The sequence below is a fragment of the Silene latifolia genome, chromosome 9, assembly GCF_048544455.1.
Source record: "Silene latifolia isolate original U9 population chromosome 9, ASM4854445v1, whole genome shotgun sequence".
Taxonomy (NCBI): Eukaryota; Viridiplantae; Streptophyta; class Magnoliopsida; order Caryophyllales; family Caryophyllaceae; genus Silene; species Silene latifolia.
The window spans coordinates 205,083,248-205,098,420 of NC_133534.1; the positions used below are offsets into that span (position 1 = coordinate 205,083,248).

Below are 15,173 nucleotides of genomic sequence, written 5' to 3' on the forward strand. Positions count from 1 at the left end.
ATGCCTTTCAAATCGGTAACGACCCATGACGTGCTTTGGCTCGCGCCGGAGTTCCGTGGGAGAAGTGTTGCCGCCTCGAAACCAACGCGCGGGTGGCTGTGTGCACAACATGCTAGTTTCCTCATTTGCTCCCTATTTCCTTGTCCATTTAAGTGACCTTTTGTTTCCTCTTCCCTTTTTTTTGAAACTTTTGTGTAGTCCAAATTCAATTGCATGTGGGAATGAGTGTTTTGTGTGCTCCAGATTCATTTCCTTAATTCCAGTGCCCAAAAGAAAGGAGAACAAATGAGTGACTTGGAGAGAGTATATATGATTATTGAGTTTTAATTTTTTTTTTTTTGAAAGATTGAGTTTTAAATTTTTAATTCATTAGATTAAATAAACAATTATTTGAACTATTGTTTGATTTAAGTCACTGTTATGATTGAGTTTATAATGACTTTTTAGCGTAAAATATTCGATTCATTTTAAAGTCCCAATAAATAAATGTGAAGGTTTAGACCTAAAATAATTGGTCTTGGACTGGACCAGATCGAAAATCAAAACTTAAAAAAAAAAAAAAGATCGAGGAGCGGACCTAAAAGAATTCGATCCGGGTCGACCAAATGATATGTTCGGTCCATTCTACCGGTCCGGCAGGCCTTGTTAGCAGATGATGATACACCTTCTGACCTTAACTTACCAAAAAAAAAAAAGATGAGACTAGATATGGTAAGGAAATCCAAGTAGTCTTAAGAAGGTAGTGCACCTCGAGAACTCAACTCATTGATTAACCCTAATTCAAAATCATAGAGGCTCGAAAAGGAAACTTATTTAACCCAAATACACAAAATTCAGACGGAAAAAAGCGCCGAAGAGTGAGACAGACAAATAACACAAACAGGGTTTTCTGTTCTCTTGTTTCTCCTCGCAACACAAACACAACACAACAGTCGTCTTCGTCTTTGTCTATCTATCTATCAATCTTATCATTATTAGATAGAATCAAAGAGAAGTTAGGTAGGAGTAATATAATTAGGGTTAGTTTTGGGAAATCTGAATCTTCAAGGTTGGATCCATGGGGAGTGGAAAAGGAGGTGGAAGGAACAATAATAATAAGGGGAATAACAATAACAATAACAATAACAATGGTGGATTGTTGTTGAATAATGATATACCATTATCAAGTAAGAAAGTAATTGAAAGTATTAAAGAGATAGTCAACTTCCCTGATGATGAGATCTATCTTATGCTTAAAGATTGTAATATGGACCCTTCTGATGCCGTCAATCGCCTTCTTTCTCAAGGTAAACTAACTACCCCCTTAGTTTTTTTTAGTTATGATTGATGTATACAAGTATTATTATTGGTGTGCTAGATGCGCACTTGTTTCTTTCTAGTACACGTCTTACTGCTAATTATGGATTGATTCTTACCCACTTATGTTTGTTTTCCTAAATTCCTATCTAACATGAATAAGTGGGATGGGATGGGAGGAGTATTAGTTATTAGTTAGGGCATATGCCTGCTGCTCACTGAATGTATTACAGGAAAGTCTTCAGTTTGTCTTTGAAAATACTTCCCATCTTGCTTCATGGCTTATGCCTAGTATTCTAGTAATTCAATGTTGGTCTTTGAGCTTATTCTAATATGCAACTATTCATCAATGTAGATACCTTTCATGAAGTGAAGAGCAAGCGCGAGAAGAAAAAAGAGGTGCGCTTCCAGACAACAGTAATTTGTTTATACTTTATATATTTGTATTCACTATTACTTGCATTTTTCAACATTAATGTAGTTGTGAAGATGTGATCTCATACTCGTATCCTCATTGGAATCATTTCATCTGAATTTTCTTTTCTATCACGGTTTTGTTTGGTTCAGATTAAAGATGTCACAGACTCGAGGTCTCGCGGAAATAGTAGCAGTTCCACTCGTGGTAGTAGGGGCGGCGTCGATCGTTATTCCAGTCGGAATAACACCACCCAATTTGTTTCCTCAGGTTAGTTGTTGTTCCTTCTGCTGCGAGTCTGTATAGTTGTTAATAACTTTGCCAGGGAAATACTTATTGTTTTTTTCCCCTTTTAGACTACGCTGCTCAGCGAGGGAAACCTGTTTATAAGAAGGAAACAGGACCACCTGTGTCCAGAACTTCTACAATGGGTGTTGCGGGAAATGATGCCTACTGCTGGCAAACAGCTGCCAGGTATATTCCCCGCCATTTACTTATTCTTGAGACTGCACTTTATGTTGACTTTGAATTGCTGCATCTAGCATTTCTAGTTTTAGTGTATGCATTGTACTATCTCAAATGAAGCCATTGACCTCTATTCTTTGGTTCTGGTCTTCTGGGATATTTAGAAATAAAACAAAATAGCCCACTAAACTGGCTGCACTTCTTTATTGTGAATTACTAACCAACTGTGTTGCTCCGACACGGCAGGTCAGTGGCGTGTCGCGTGTCGGACACGACACGGTGGCCGACACGACACGTGACACGTGTCTGACACGTCCTTGACAGACACGACACTGACACGGATGAGAAGGCAACTTACATGGCGATTAGGTTAAAGGCTTCACTGAAATATGACCACTATGAAGCTTAGATCTGGGCTTGATGTAGCAGAGGAATGAGGTTTGCAGGGGGTAGGGAGAAGAAGAGGAGCATTCATTTATTTTTAGTTTAATGTGGAAGATGAAGTGTGGGAGGAGAAGAAGAGTTTTCATTTATTTTTAATTTAATGTGGAAGATGAAGTGTGGGAGAAGAAGGGTGAACAGGTGTGCACCGAACAAAAAGAAAGAAAAGTTGAGATTTTTTATTATTATAGTTTAGTTCACAGTTTTCAAGGATACTTTCATTCCCCATATACAAGTTGTGTCAACATTAAACCACCCCCACTGCATTTTTACTTTGAAATTTGAACACAAATTAATTTATTTTTATTTTCAAACAAACTTTATGTTTTTTATTTTTATTTTATTTTCTTTATAAAAAAAGTTGTAGGATTAGAAACAAATTTTGCCGTGTCGTGTCGTGTCTATTATGTTGGTCAAGACACACCGTTGACCGTGTCGGCGTGTCCTAAAAATTCAGGAATTTCGTGTCGGACACGCCGACTCGTGTCGGACACGCCGACTCGTGTCGGACACCGACACGTGTCGGCGTGTCTGAGTAACACAGCTAACCAATTGATGCTATTCTGAACCCAATTTCATTCTCAACAGCTGTGTGGAACATAAAAATTGGCATAATGGTTATTTTTCAACTTCGGCTTCCATCTATTTATTCTCTTGTCCTGTTGATTGTGGTAAACTTTCGAGCTGTGGTAAACTTTAAGGTGTTCTGTGTTTCTGCCGCAGTGATACTTACACGGACAAAACATTCTCAATAAATGCAACCGAAAGCCTTTTACCTACACCTCAGCCCTCTGGCTTTCAATCTGCCTGGTCAGGAATTCCTGGTCAAGTATCCATGGCTGACATTGTTAAGATGGGAAGACCACATGGAAAAGCATCTAGCAATTTTAATCCATCCCAACAACATATGAATAGTCAGCATGCCATGCCATCTCTTCCAGCTGTATCACAAAATTATGCCTCCAAGGTCTCAGAGGAGAACTCAGAGTCTGGAATTGCTGGACACCAGAATGTGCCTCTCAATGAGGAATGGCCCCGAGACGAGGGGCTACCAGCTGCTAGTTTCTCATCCATCATTGAGCCGCCTGTGGATTCTGAGCCATATAGCGACCCATATGCTTCAACAAATCAGCAATTTAGGTCCCGTGTTGATGATGTGAGATTTGAAGAGGATGATACAGTTGATGAAGAACATGCGGAGTTTGTCGGATCTATTCCTGGATCTCACGAAAATATACAAGAGAACAATTCGGTTAATGCATCTGGATTTGGGGATGATGTGTACCAGAACATTGGTTCATACCAAGTTCACAATCACGGAGGTAAGCTTTGTAGTGTGTATATTTTGTTTGGTTGTATTCTAGTGTCGGCTCTGTATTGCTGACTTTGCTGTCTACTTTATCTGGTTCGGTTAGATGTCATATGATCGTGCAGGTTTAGTGCATGACTCAGTTAAAGCAGGTGGGCTGCGTAAATGATCTACGGAGTATTTTTTTTTGTTATTTTGTGCTATGAGTTGTTTTGGGCTAAAGTTAATATTTTTATTTTTTCCGGTCTTATTTTTGGTCTTATGACTCTCTTAACTTTTTTCACTTCTGTTTCTAATGGAGCCGAAGACTCCTTGGTTATGAAATATAATGAAATAGAGAAAATTTGGCCCTCTGAATTGTGCGCGATTCTCTTTTTGTGCAATCTTGTCATTCGATGCAACTTTCAGCTCAATTTTCATTATGTGTTGCCCAAAAACGGCCACTTCATGTTAAGACTTTAAGGGTCAGGGCCATGCATATATTTGCACTGAGATAAGGTTGGGTAAATTCCCCCGCCCCATTTGCGGGAACCATTGTGGCAGTCCCCTACACTGCCATTTGCAGGATTGCTTGAGGCAGTGGGGTAATGTTGCACTATTATTGTTATTAAGTAATGATACAATGAATTTGAGTAAATTTGTTGTAATAAAAACTGCAAAGTGGGGACAGAATTATGATTTTGATATATGAATGAAAAATTTAAAAATGGTCAGATTCGGTAATTCGTTTGGTATTTCTTGCAAAGGTGGGTAGTTTTTTCAGATGATAATATGTTGTTGCTTTTTCTCATGAATGGTTCATTTAGTTCTCCCGAGGAATACCTACATGGTTTTGGTCTCACCAGTCTTTTATATCTCTTGGCCTTTGTACAGTTGATGATCCCAATTTATCTGCATCATCTATAACCAAAAATTTCGAAAGCCTATCATTGCCAAAGAATGATGAGGAAGATGCACATTATGAGGATGAAGATGAGTATGAGGATGAGAATGAGGATGCTCAATCTGAGGATGATGGTCCTGCTGTTAAGATTCCTGATCATCTGCAAGTTCAGACCGCTGACTTGTCTCACCTGAGCTTTGGCAGTTTTGGATCTGGGACGAATGCTCCCTTTTCGGGATCATATGCTTCCAGACCAGTGCATAGTAATGTAGAGGAGACGGCTGCAACCGCTGATGTCCCTCTTGCGGGGCATTCTGAAGTTAGGTATGGCAAAATGTTGCGACCTTCCCTTTGTTTTTTTTTACTTAGATGGAGTTGTGTCCTAACACGAGGTTGAAGCTGCATACATCTGAGTATCTGATCCCCTGCCATCTTGGGGAGGAATTGGGGATAGTGTTGGAGACTTGGGGAGTAGTTTGTTGTGGTATCTTGTTTCCATTTTCAATAGAGCTGAAGACTCCCTATTCTGTTTGGTTTTGGATTATGGTAGAATAAAGCAAAATCCCCTAATAACGTGTTTTTTTAACAAGGGTAAGGTTGCCTAATCTGACCCCTACCCCACAATTGGCAGGAGTCCTCTTAAGTGGTGGTGTTGTTTTAATTGGTTTTGGGGTCTTAATTTATTGTTGTTACAGGAACGCTGAGTACTATGATGACGACCATCTTAGAACTGTGTCAGACGGAACTAGTGCTCATAGAATGGCTGCTAATTCAGACAACTTTGAAGCCCCATCCGTTTCTCAAGCAGATATGTTGCAGCAGGAAGCCCCAGAAGTCGCACAAGCAAATCAGTATTCTTTCCCTTCATCAACTGCTAATTACACTTACGAGAATAACCAACAGTTGAATTCATCCTTTGCCCATTCGCCAGCAAGCTCCCAGATGATGCAGGGTTTGCCTTCTTTGGCGGGCGTTATGGTGAGGATACTGCTAACTCTTTTACATGTATTCTCTTTGGGCATTATTTTGGAGATAACACTACACAATTGTCAATTGCATTGTATTGATGTTTATGATCTATCGTTTTCACAGCCAGGCATAAGCAGGATTTTTCTTCATCCTGCTTGTAGCTTACTTGATCTTTATGTTATACTCCTTGCGTCTCATTTGGTTCTTTACATTTCATCTTGTATGGTTTTTTTTGGAAGTGTCCAATTACCAATTTACTCTCACTTACCCCTCACCCTTACCTTCGCCTATCCTCTTTTTCACCCACTCACCCACAACCGAACCACCATCCCAGCAGCCAGTCAGTCACCTACCACTAATCACCACCCAAGCTAGGCCACCCACCACCAAGCAACCACTAGCCACTTGCTGTCGAACCACCATCCTCACCCACTCACCGCCCTCACTCACCCGCCACTGGATTACCACCCCCACCAACTCACCACTGAGGAACAACTCTCCACCCCTGAAACAACCAACACTCACTGTGAAGATAGGCAAACCCATGAATTCCCTTCCCACCTCGTCTGAATCAGCATTTGTCCTATTGCAATAAAGTGTGATTTGTCATTATTTTTGGGATGTTCTAAAATGTTGAGTGACATATTACATCGACACTAGTAAGCTTACCCTGGATTAATGACAGAAGAAAAATCTTTACTCTAGCTACTTTTTTATTTTATTACGGTGTTTACAAGGGATGGCAATATCATTGGGATGAAAGTGGAGTGATATTTTGAGTGAGGGGAATTATTTATCCGTTACGGCTTTGAAAGAAATGTGATGTTAGGCGCTACTATCTGTGCGTAATGCTTTTCATTGTGCGTGGATTGGCTCACTTTCTTTTTGTTTGCAGCCTTATTCTAATTCATTACCAAGCACACTGTTGGCATCAAATATGCAACCCTTAAGAGAGGCCGAGCTTGCTTATTCTCAGTTCCCCATCTCACAATCTATGGCAGCGAAGTATGGCAACTCTGCCTCATCTCTCAGTGGGCCAACGGCTTCCATGGCTGAGGTGAATTTCTTTAATATCAACTTGTTTCTACTTTGTCATTTGATCAGGAATGCTTAATTTCTTGCTGTACTCATGTTTGTTATAGTATGTGTTTAATGAGCCGATCAGTGCGGTTTCTTAGACTTGTCAGGAATGCTGTGTTTCTTGCTGTTGAAACTAAGCATTCCTGACAAATTTAAGGAATCCCTTTCAAACCGTGTAAAAATTAAGCATCCCCTTGTGACTTTGAGCACTTGTTTAGTGGTGTTGTTGATTATGTGCACTAACTGACTCACTTGCAATTCTTTGTTCAATTTTGCTTTTAGAATTTTTTAGTGCACATTGCACAACAAGAGATTTACTCTCTGTGGTATCGTCCAGTCCATATATAAGTCTATTGCGATAGAAGCATTTTCGGATAATATATTAGTATAAGGAATTAGGGCTGCTTGTGATTGGAGAATGTTTCTTTGCTTTCATATTGACTTTATTTTTCTATCGAAAGCAGATTTCTTTAGTTTGTTTATGGCTTTGTGCCTGTTTTATGTAATTTATGATACAGTATTGATAAACTATTTGAAATCTTTGGAGTTTGATACTTACGGTATTTCTGTAACGTGGCAATATACAATAGTTCCACTGTTGTTTTTTGGGGTTATTGAATAGTTGGAGTGAAGTACTCCATTATCACCAGAATCTATGTTTTCTTCTCTTCATAGTGTACATAACTCCATATAGCTTGAGGGCTTTATCTTCTCTCTCTACTTTTGTATATGGGCATCACCCCTTGGCAGTCCTTTAATCAATGTCCTTATGTTACTGAAAGAAAATCAGAAAACACTAGATTTTTTAATTTTCGGAATGTTATATTTCTAACCACTGTTTTACATGTAGGCGCTGAGAGCTAGCAACTTAGCTGCCCAGCCAACGCAGACCCTTCCTGGCGGCAGTGTTTCTGGTCCCACGGGTCTTCCTCAACACCTGGCAATGCATGCTTATTCCCAACACTCTGTTCCTTTGGGACCTCTAAATATGATGGGATATCCATTCTTGCCTCAAACTTACGCATATATGCCTCCCTCTGCTTACCAGCAAGCAGCATTTGCCACAGGAAACAGTGGCTATCCTCAATCCTTGGCGGCTGCCGGATTCCCGCAGTTCAAAAATAGTAACAGTTTGCCACAATCTGGTAGTGTACCCTCGGGTTATGGTGGCTTTGGAAATTCAAATAACATTCCTAGTGACTTACCGATGAATCCTCCTAGTGCTCCTCCTGGTACCTCAATCAACTATGATGATGTCCTTGCTTCCCAATACAAAGATGCAAGCCATTTGCTTTCTCTCCACCAGGTATTTCTTTGATTCTTTCTATATCTTTAACATTTGTATTCGTTACTCTGATTTCCATTTTGCCACATCTAGCCATGTCACTTAAACTCGGCTGCAAGAGGCATGGTTTATTGTGGAAATTCAATTTCTTGTGGATAATCTAGCCATGCCACTGAAATTAAACCATTTTCCCAACAGTTCCTTGGCTTTTTTAGCCTCCATAAATACTTCCAACGATAAAAGTACCTTACCAAAGGATCCTATTCTATGGCACTAGATTTTCCTTTTGTGAAGGTTCATTTTTTAATTGCTTTCATAGTGACCCTTTAGGCCTTTACCTATTTGGGCCATGGTTGAACATAGAGCGTTCTCATATTTCTTCACTATTATCTCACTTTTATCATTTTTTCCATTATATTATCTGTCATTGACGGTTTTAGATGACAATTGATGCTGGCTGATCCTGAATTATTTTGGGATAATTCTGGATCAACAGGTTGGCCGATAAACCCTTGCTGTCGAGCGCACTACTTTAGCGGGGTCGGACAAGAGATTAAAAAAAAAAAAAAAAAGAAAAAAAGTATTTAACGGACGGGTTGTGCTTGGCCTGCTATTTTTAATGTGTGGATATGCACCAAAATAAAAGGCCTTCCATATTAAAATTTAAATGACCTCTTTTTTTTAGCTTTTTCACATGTTCAAATGTAAACATGAATGCTGAAGTTTTCCTGTTTTGTTTGGTTGAAGGGAGGTGGGTCGAGAACAATGTCTGGGATTCCGGGAAGCACATATTACAGTTTGCAGGGGCAAAACCAGCAAGCTGCCGGATTTCGACAAAGCCAGCAACCATCACAGCACTACGCGCCTCAGTCTGGGTACCCAAATTACTACCATTCCCAGGGTGGGCTGACTCTGGACCACCACCAGCAAATGTCGAGGGATAGCGGTTCTCGGGCCCAGCAGCCCAAGCAAACTCAGCAACAGATGTGGCAAAACAACTACTAATGGAACCCTTAACCTTAAGCATCTTGAGTCACTCGAGGTTTTTGCTTATTTCTCTAGGGTCTTGTAGTGTTTGGCCTTTCTGTTGGAGGAGGTTGTTTTACATTGATGTTTGAATTCCCAGTTTAGCTAACATAGGATGATGATGTTGTAGTCTTTATGTTCCTCTTTTTCTGTTTACATCTCTTCAATTTAGTAGGAGTATTAGAAAGTTTCTCTTTTCAATTTCTGGTGTCAAGCTTCATTTTTCTTGGAAATTTATTATGAGTATCATTTATCATTTATGTAAGATGCAAGCACCAAAGATTGCGCAATTTATTTGCTCACAGTTCTTTGACGAAGGGTAAACGAACAAAAAAAAAAAAAAGATAAGACGAAATCTATTTTGTTTTAAGGCTAACATATAAAAGAGGCAAAAATATTCTCCAAATCTTCACTTTTCTTGTTCTTTATTCTGTATAAGATATCGTCATAGATTAAGGCTAACATATAAAAGGGGAGAAGATATGCCAAGATGATTGAATTATATTGTAAAATTGGCCTATCTATCGGAATTTGGATACTGTGTGAAGAGACCGAGATATTTCTCCTTTCAAGAATTCTTTTTAAAAAAGAAGAAAAATAAAAGCACTGGCCTAATTTGTGTTTCTTCTATTCTTTTGACAGCAGGCTTAATTTCTTTGATACAATGATTGCCCAAATAGTTATGGTAACTTCATAGTCGATAACATGATACAATACTGAACAAAAATTAAAATAACTATAGCTACTTCATTTAACAAAATTAAAATAATGTTACGAGATTAATTGCGATTCCGGGATACTGCAGATGTTATCAACCTTACAGCCACCGAATGCGAGGAGGATGATTAAAATTTGTTCTATTTAGACAAATACTCAAACATTTCATAGTGCATGGTGCGTAAATGTGTTTCTCGAGTTTTCTTATCCAATTTACCAACAAAGGAGAACATTCCATTTACACAAATATAACACATTTCAAAGCCATTTTACTTGACATCAACGAAGAAGCCTGATTTAAGTTAAAAACTTTGATTAAAATCGGATCAATAGCAAGCATGGCACAATAGCAGTGCATATGATGGCTAGCGTCGGAACTATGGAAGCTTGGTCGAATGATTTTTGCATTCCTACCCTCGTAAACTGCTGGAATGCTAGATAAGCTCCTATTACCAGAGAAATCAAGGCACCTGTCTGTGTTCCCCTGTCAATAGTAAGAGAAGGAGAAAGTGTTCATTGATAGTCTCAGATTGACAATATTAAACTATCACACGTGGACGCTCTTATGAGACGACCCTATGGTATGAGGTCGATTTATAAGGAGGTTAATGCCAACTGAGTCCCTCCCAGCAACAGAATCTTAAGAAAACTGGAAATGACGAATTCAAGAGGGGATCGGATGTGCACAGTGCGCGGAGCTACCTTTTGTGTTTAAAATGGTGTCATGAATGTCTGTCTAGGTAATTTAAGTTAAAATCTTATTGTATACCTGAAGTTCATTGCTTCCCGTGGAGCCACAAGAACCAAAACCAGTGTCATAAAAGGTAGTTCCAGTTCACCTGTTGCAGGAGAAGACAAGTTACAATCTATATAGTTGAGATCAATTAACAAATATTAGTGACAATCATGATCAAATGCGATTCTCTGTCTAGAGATGAGAAGTAGATTGGGTAAAGATTAAAATACATAACCAAATATCCATAAAAATCAACATTCATTATATATTTGAGAAGCTACAACATGTATATCATATATCTATATGACACAAGTATTGTGTCACATCGTCAGACAAAAATGCAATCTTTGCTGAAAATGGAGCACCTGATTGTCAGAATGTCTATAACCGTATGCCCTTCTGTGTATTCAACAATGGTAACAACGTGAAGCTATGTTATTGTTATTGTCAATTTGGATCCTCTCCATTACCATTTACCTCCCCTCTCCATTTCTTTCAAACGACAAAGGCTATTTCTAGACACAATCTGACGGTCACAAATGGAAGTAATGGATGATGATGATGTGGGTGTGAAATATTATACAACACTCCCTCAGTGTCACAAAAACCTTCCCATTTGACTTTATGCGGTATTCGAGACGACACTTTGACTACAGATTTTATATGTATATACTGCTTATTTTTGGTATAAATGTATTTTTTTGAAAGCTTTTTGTATAACAAATATATAAATATTTTTGTTACATATCATAATTTCTGTATTTTTAATATATATTTTTTTTGGTGTAAAGGGAGTTCGTGGCCCAAGTTTCACAACTTTGACCCTGAAGAGTCAAATGGGAAGGTCATGTGAAACGGAGGGAGTATAAACTTATTAGAGGAATAGGACAAGAAATGGAGAGGATCCTTACTCGGTTATTGTGTTGAGACTTGGTTGCAAAAGTAGAATCGGGCGCAAATAAAAAAGTCGGAAACAAATTTGTCTAAATTGAAGTGTCAGGGTGAGTGTCTATGACCATGAGTCATGACACTAGAGAAAATAATATTAGGCTTGTAAAACATTTGTGTCTTGATATGACAATCAAATTCAGTTATCTAACTAGTGATGCAAAGTAGATTAGTCAAAGAGTAACATCCATATGAACCCTAATCAAGCTTTTCAGATGGTTTCAATTCCCAAAGCCTGAGAAAGAAAATCGACCATAAGGAAAGAATATCGATCATAAGGAATGCAGATACCCCCTCCGTTCCATTCATTTGTTTACCTTTTAAATTCTTTGTGAGGGGGTATTTTAATCAAAGGTAAACAAATGGTTGGGACGGAGGGGGCATATGAAAGTTGACAGCTAATGAACGCTCACAGCCACCCAAAAAATAAGCACCAAAGGAGCAGACCCACCCAAAAATACAGAAAGGAGAATGAATGATTTTAGTTCCAAACCCTGACCTGGAATGAAGAAAAAAAGGCGTACTAAAAGGGCCAGCAAAGCGGACCAAGCACCATATTCTCCCCTGAAATCGAACATAAATACTATTCTCAGAAAGCAAGGGAATCAAACACAAGTCCAGGAAGAAAGTTGAAGATGAGATGTTTAAACTGATAAAAAAAAAAAGGCAACTAACTAATAAGAAAAGTATTCTGAACGTACTGCATCCATGACATGACACTAGCAGGTGCTTGTAGAGCGAAGAATGGTACAAGAAAAGATCTGTTTATCGCAGTTCCTTTCACCAGCATCAAGATCCTGTCCGTTCAACCATGTGAGTTATGCTCAAGAGAACATATAGGCGCGGTTGAAGTGATAAAGGAAGAAAGAAAGAAAGAAAGAAAGATTGGAAAGAAGACAAACACAGCAGAAACGGTAGAAACCCATTGAAGATTGGGTGGTGAGAGGAGAGCAGTTGAAGAAGAAGTAGAAATGTAACACACTGCTCCTCCTCCTCCTGATGATCTCATTCCACTCCTCTTCTTAGAAATCATCCATTTCTTCTGATTTGTAGACAATCTGTAAAACACACAATACAATAATTAACATAATTCATCACTAATTAACTGAGTGAGTGAGTCAGTCATTCAAAATGATAGATAATTGATGATATTTACTAGTAATCAACAAAACCCACAAATCAAATATAATAACCTGAGAGGATTGAAAAGGGTAGTACTGGTGCTGGTGCTGGTGCTGGTGCATGCACGTATTGGTCTAATATTGCCAGTATTATTTTGATGATTGGGTAACAAATAATGTTGGAGTTGGAGTGATGAAACAGAAAGGCACAAAGATTGCATCTTTATTGGAGTACTACTGTAATTGTATATAATTGTGATTGATTAAATTTGTGGAGCTGTCTTGCTTTTGCTTCAGCTGCTGATATGATACATAAAAACACTGCAACTGATGACCGTGACTGTAACAACACTGATTAAGACGGTTTTTCATTTTTCTCACTTTTGTCTATACATATACATCTGCCAGTCTGCCACATGCCCTGCGGCTATCCCTAATGCCGACCTCCTTATTCATTGTATTATTACTGTATCCGTTATGGCTTCGCGACTTCAACATGTATAGCAATTAGAGGTGGCAATCGGGTCAGCCGGGTCGGGTCAAGTTGGATCGGGTCATATCGGGTTTGGGTCATATCGGGTCAGCCACCCCTTTCGGGTCGGATTGGATCGGGTTCGGGTCTGGTCATTTCGGGTCAAATAATGGCTCGGGTCGGGTCATTCCGGGTCAAATGATGTATCGGGTCGTGTCGGGTTTGGATCGGGTCATTATCGGGTCCGGTTACTTTATCACAATACTTCAATTTTTGACCATTAAATTTAGTTTTTATGCATTATTTGGTTTAATTACTTTATTATTAAGTCAAACATAACAATCTAATTACAAAATCACTTTCATTTTTATCAATATTAAGCTTAATAATTGTCGGTTTATCAATTTAATCTGGTCAGTATCGGGTTGGGTCAATATCGGGTCGGGTTTGGGTGGGGTTCGGGTCACTGGTCATCGGGTCAAGTCGGGTTACGGGTCGTGATCGGGTCGGGTCGGATCTGTTTTGGGTCACTGGTCATCGGGTCATGTCGGGTTACGGGTCATCACCGGGTCGGGTCGATTTCGGTTTCGGGTTGCAATATTCTCGGGTCGGGTCGGGTCGGGTTTGCTCGGTTTCGGGCCGGGTCAGATTTACCAGCTCTAATAGCAATATCTTTCAAATCAATAAGTTTGCTTAAAGGGATGGTATTCATCTTAAGGTTAAGATGGGTCGGGTGGATATCATATTCTATAAAAATGGTAAAAACCAACCCCATATGTCAATTATAATGTAGGCGGTTAAAGTTGTAGTAGTGGAGCAGTGAAATCACATGAATTGATATTGTGCATTTAAAATATTCAAATTATATGTGACTTTCAATGCACCTACTCATTAAGAGGGCTAAATTTCATCGACAATGTTTTTCAAAAAATAGACGATAAGTGCCATTACACTCAACCATCACTTTCTCTCTCTAAAAAATTTGCTCTCAAATTCTACTTGAATCAACTAAATTAAAAAAAAAACCAACAACAACAATTAACAAGATTAATTAACACGACGGATCCTGAATCACCGGTACTTAAACAACTTAATCGCTTCATTATTTGCTTAATTTTCATTTTTTTTTTGCGCATTAATTCTAATCGATAGTTGATTTACGTTACGTATTAACTTAGTAGTAGTGAAATTGCGATTTTTCTGCGTAAATCTGAGATTTGTGCCCCGAAAGTTGTAGCATAGACCAAACGTTGAGATCCAACGTTCAGCTATGGACCAAACGTTGGAAACCAACGTTTATCATGGTCCATACGTTGGACTTCCACGTTTGCCATGGTCCAAACGTTGGATTTCCACGTTTGGCCATGGTGAACAATTATTATTATTATTTTTTTTTTAAAAAAAAACGTTCACCATGGCCAAACGTTGGATTCCCACGTTTGGACCATGGCCAATGTTGGGTTCCCACGTTTGGTCCATGGCCGATTGTTGAATCTCAACATTTAGTCCATGAGTTAGTTCATTTTTTTAAAAAAACCGTGTTTAATACGTTTATTTGCCGATTTTTTAAAATTATTTAAGTTTTCTAGTTGATGTGCGTTAATTTCTAACATTCTTTAATTGGTTTAATGCATATGGGAGATCGAAATGTAGTTGGTTTTTAGTAGAATTTGAGAGAAAAGTGTCTAGAGAGATAAATGAGTGTAAATGTGCAAAGGGCATTATCGTCTTTTGGAATAAAAACGTCGACAATATTTACTAAAACGTCGACGATGTTTACCACCGGGTTTATTAAACACAAATAACTCATGCCAAACACTAAAAACACCATTATCAAAATTATTTATTCCCAAATGCCATTTTCTCTCCCATTTTAATTTCATATATGCCAAAACCTATTTCACAATTTATTTTCCTCCACCAAAAGCATCTTCATCTCGTCCGATTTTCATTTCATATCCATTATTAAAATCATCTTCATCTCATCTTCTTTCATAATTATCTCGCATA

At 38.6% G+C, this 15,173-nt stretch overlaps 2 protein-coding genes across 2 annotated transcripts; one reads left to right on the plus strand and one right to left on the minus strand.

The window, feature by feature from the left end:
• Positions 1 to 675: 675 nt before the first annotated feature.
• Positions 676 to 9,370, plus strand: LOC141600387 (uncharacterized). Its single transcript, XM_074420618.1, has 10 exons — positions 676 to 1,286; positions 1,652 to 1,695; positions 1,864 to 1,981; positions 2,068 to 2,185; positions 3,341 to 3,939; positions 4,800 to 5,133; positions 5,505 to 5,787; positions 6,674 to 6,835; positions 7,709 to 8,164; positions 8,891 to 9,370. The coding sequence occupies exons 1-10, from the start codon at positions 1,058 to 1,060 to the stop codon at positions 9,146 to 9,148; spliced, it is 2,601 nt and encodes an 866-aa protein (XP_074276719.1). The 5' UTR covers positions 676 to 1,057; the 3' UTR covers positions 9,149 to 9,370.
• A 641-nt stretch (positions 9,371 to 10,011) lies between these two features.
• On the minus strand, positions 10,012 to 13,139 carry LOC141600388 (cold-regulated 413 inner membrane protein 2, chloroplastic-like). Its single transcript, XM_074420619.1, has 6 exons — positions 12,764 to 13,139; positions 12,473 to 12,628; positions 12,272 to 12,367; positions 12,070 to 12,134; positions 10,656 to 10,725; positions 10,012 to 10,370 (listed from the first exon to the last, which is right to left on the minus strand). The coding sequence occupies exons 1-6, from the start codon at positions 12,910 to 12,912 to the stop codon at positions 10,202 to 10,204; spliced, it is 705 nt and encodes a 234-aa protein (XP_074276720.1). The 5' UTR covers positions 12,913 to 13,139; the 3' UTR covers positions 10,012 to 10,201.
• Positions 13,140 to 15,173: the final 2,034 nt, after the last annotated feature.

Excerpts from the sequence above, each read along its gene's own strand:
- LOC141600387 (XM_074420618.1), top strand. The coding sequence starts at position 1,058 with ATGGGGAGTGGAAAAGGAGGTGGAAGGAACAATAATAATAAGGGGAAT. Across the intron at positions 2,186-3,340 it reads TGCTGGCAAACAGCTGCCAG|TGATACTTACACGGACAAAA; the intron begins GTATATTCCCCG and ends TTTCTGCCGCAG. Across the intron at positions 8,165-8,890 it reads ATTTGCTTTCTCTCCACCAG|GGAGGTGGGTCGAGAACAAT; the intron begins GTATTTCTTTGA and ends GTTTGGTTGAAG.
- LOC141600388 (XM_074420619.1), bottom strand. The coding sequence starts at position 12,912 with ATGCAATCTTTGTGCCTTTCTGTTTCATCACTCCAACTCCAACATTAT. Across the intron at positions 12,368-12,472 it reads GTTTCTACCGTTTCTGCTGT|GATCTTGATGCTGGTGAAAG; the intron begins GTTTGTCTTCTT and ends TTGAACGGACAG. Across the intron at positions 12,135-12,271 it reads AGTGTCATGTCATGGATGCA|GGGAGAATATGGTGCTTGGT; the intron begins GTACGTTCAGAA and ends GTTCGATTTCAG.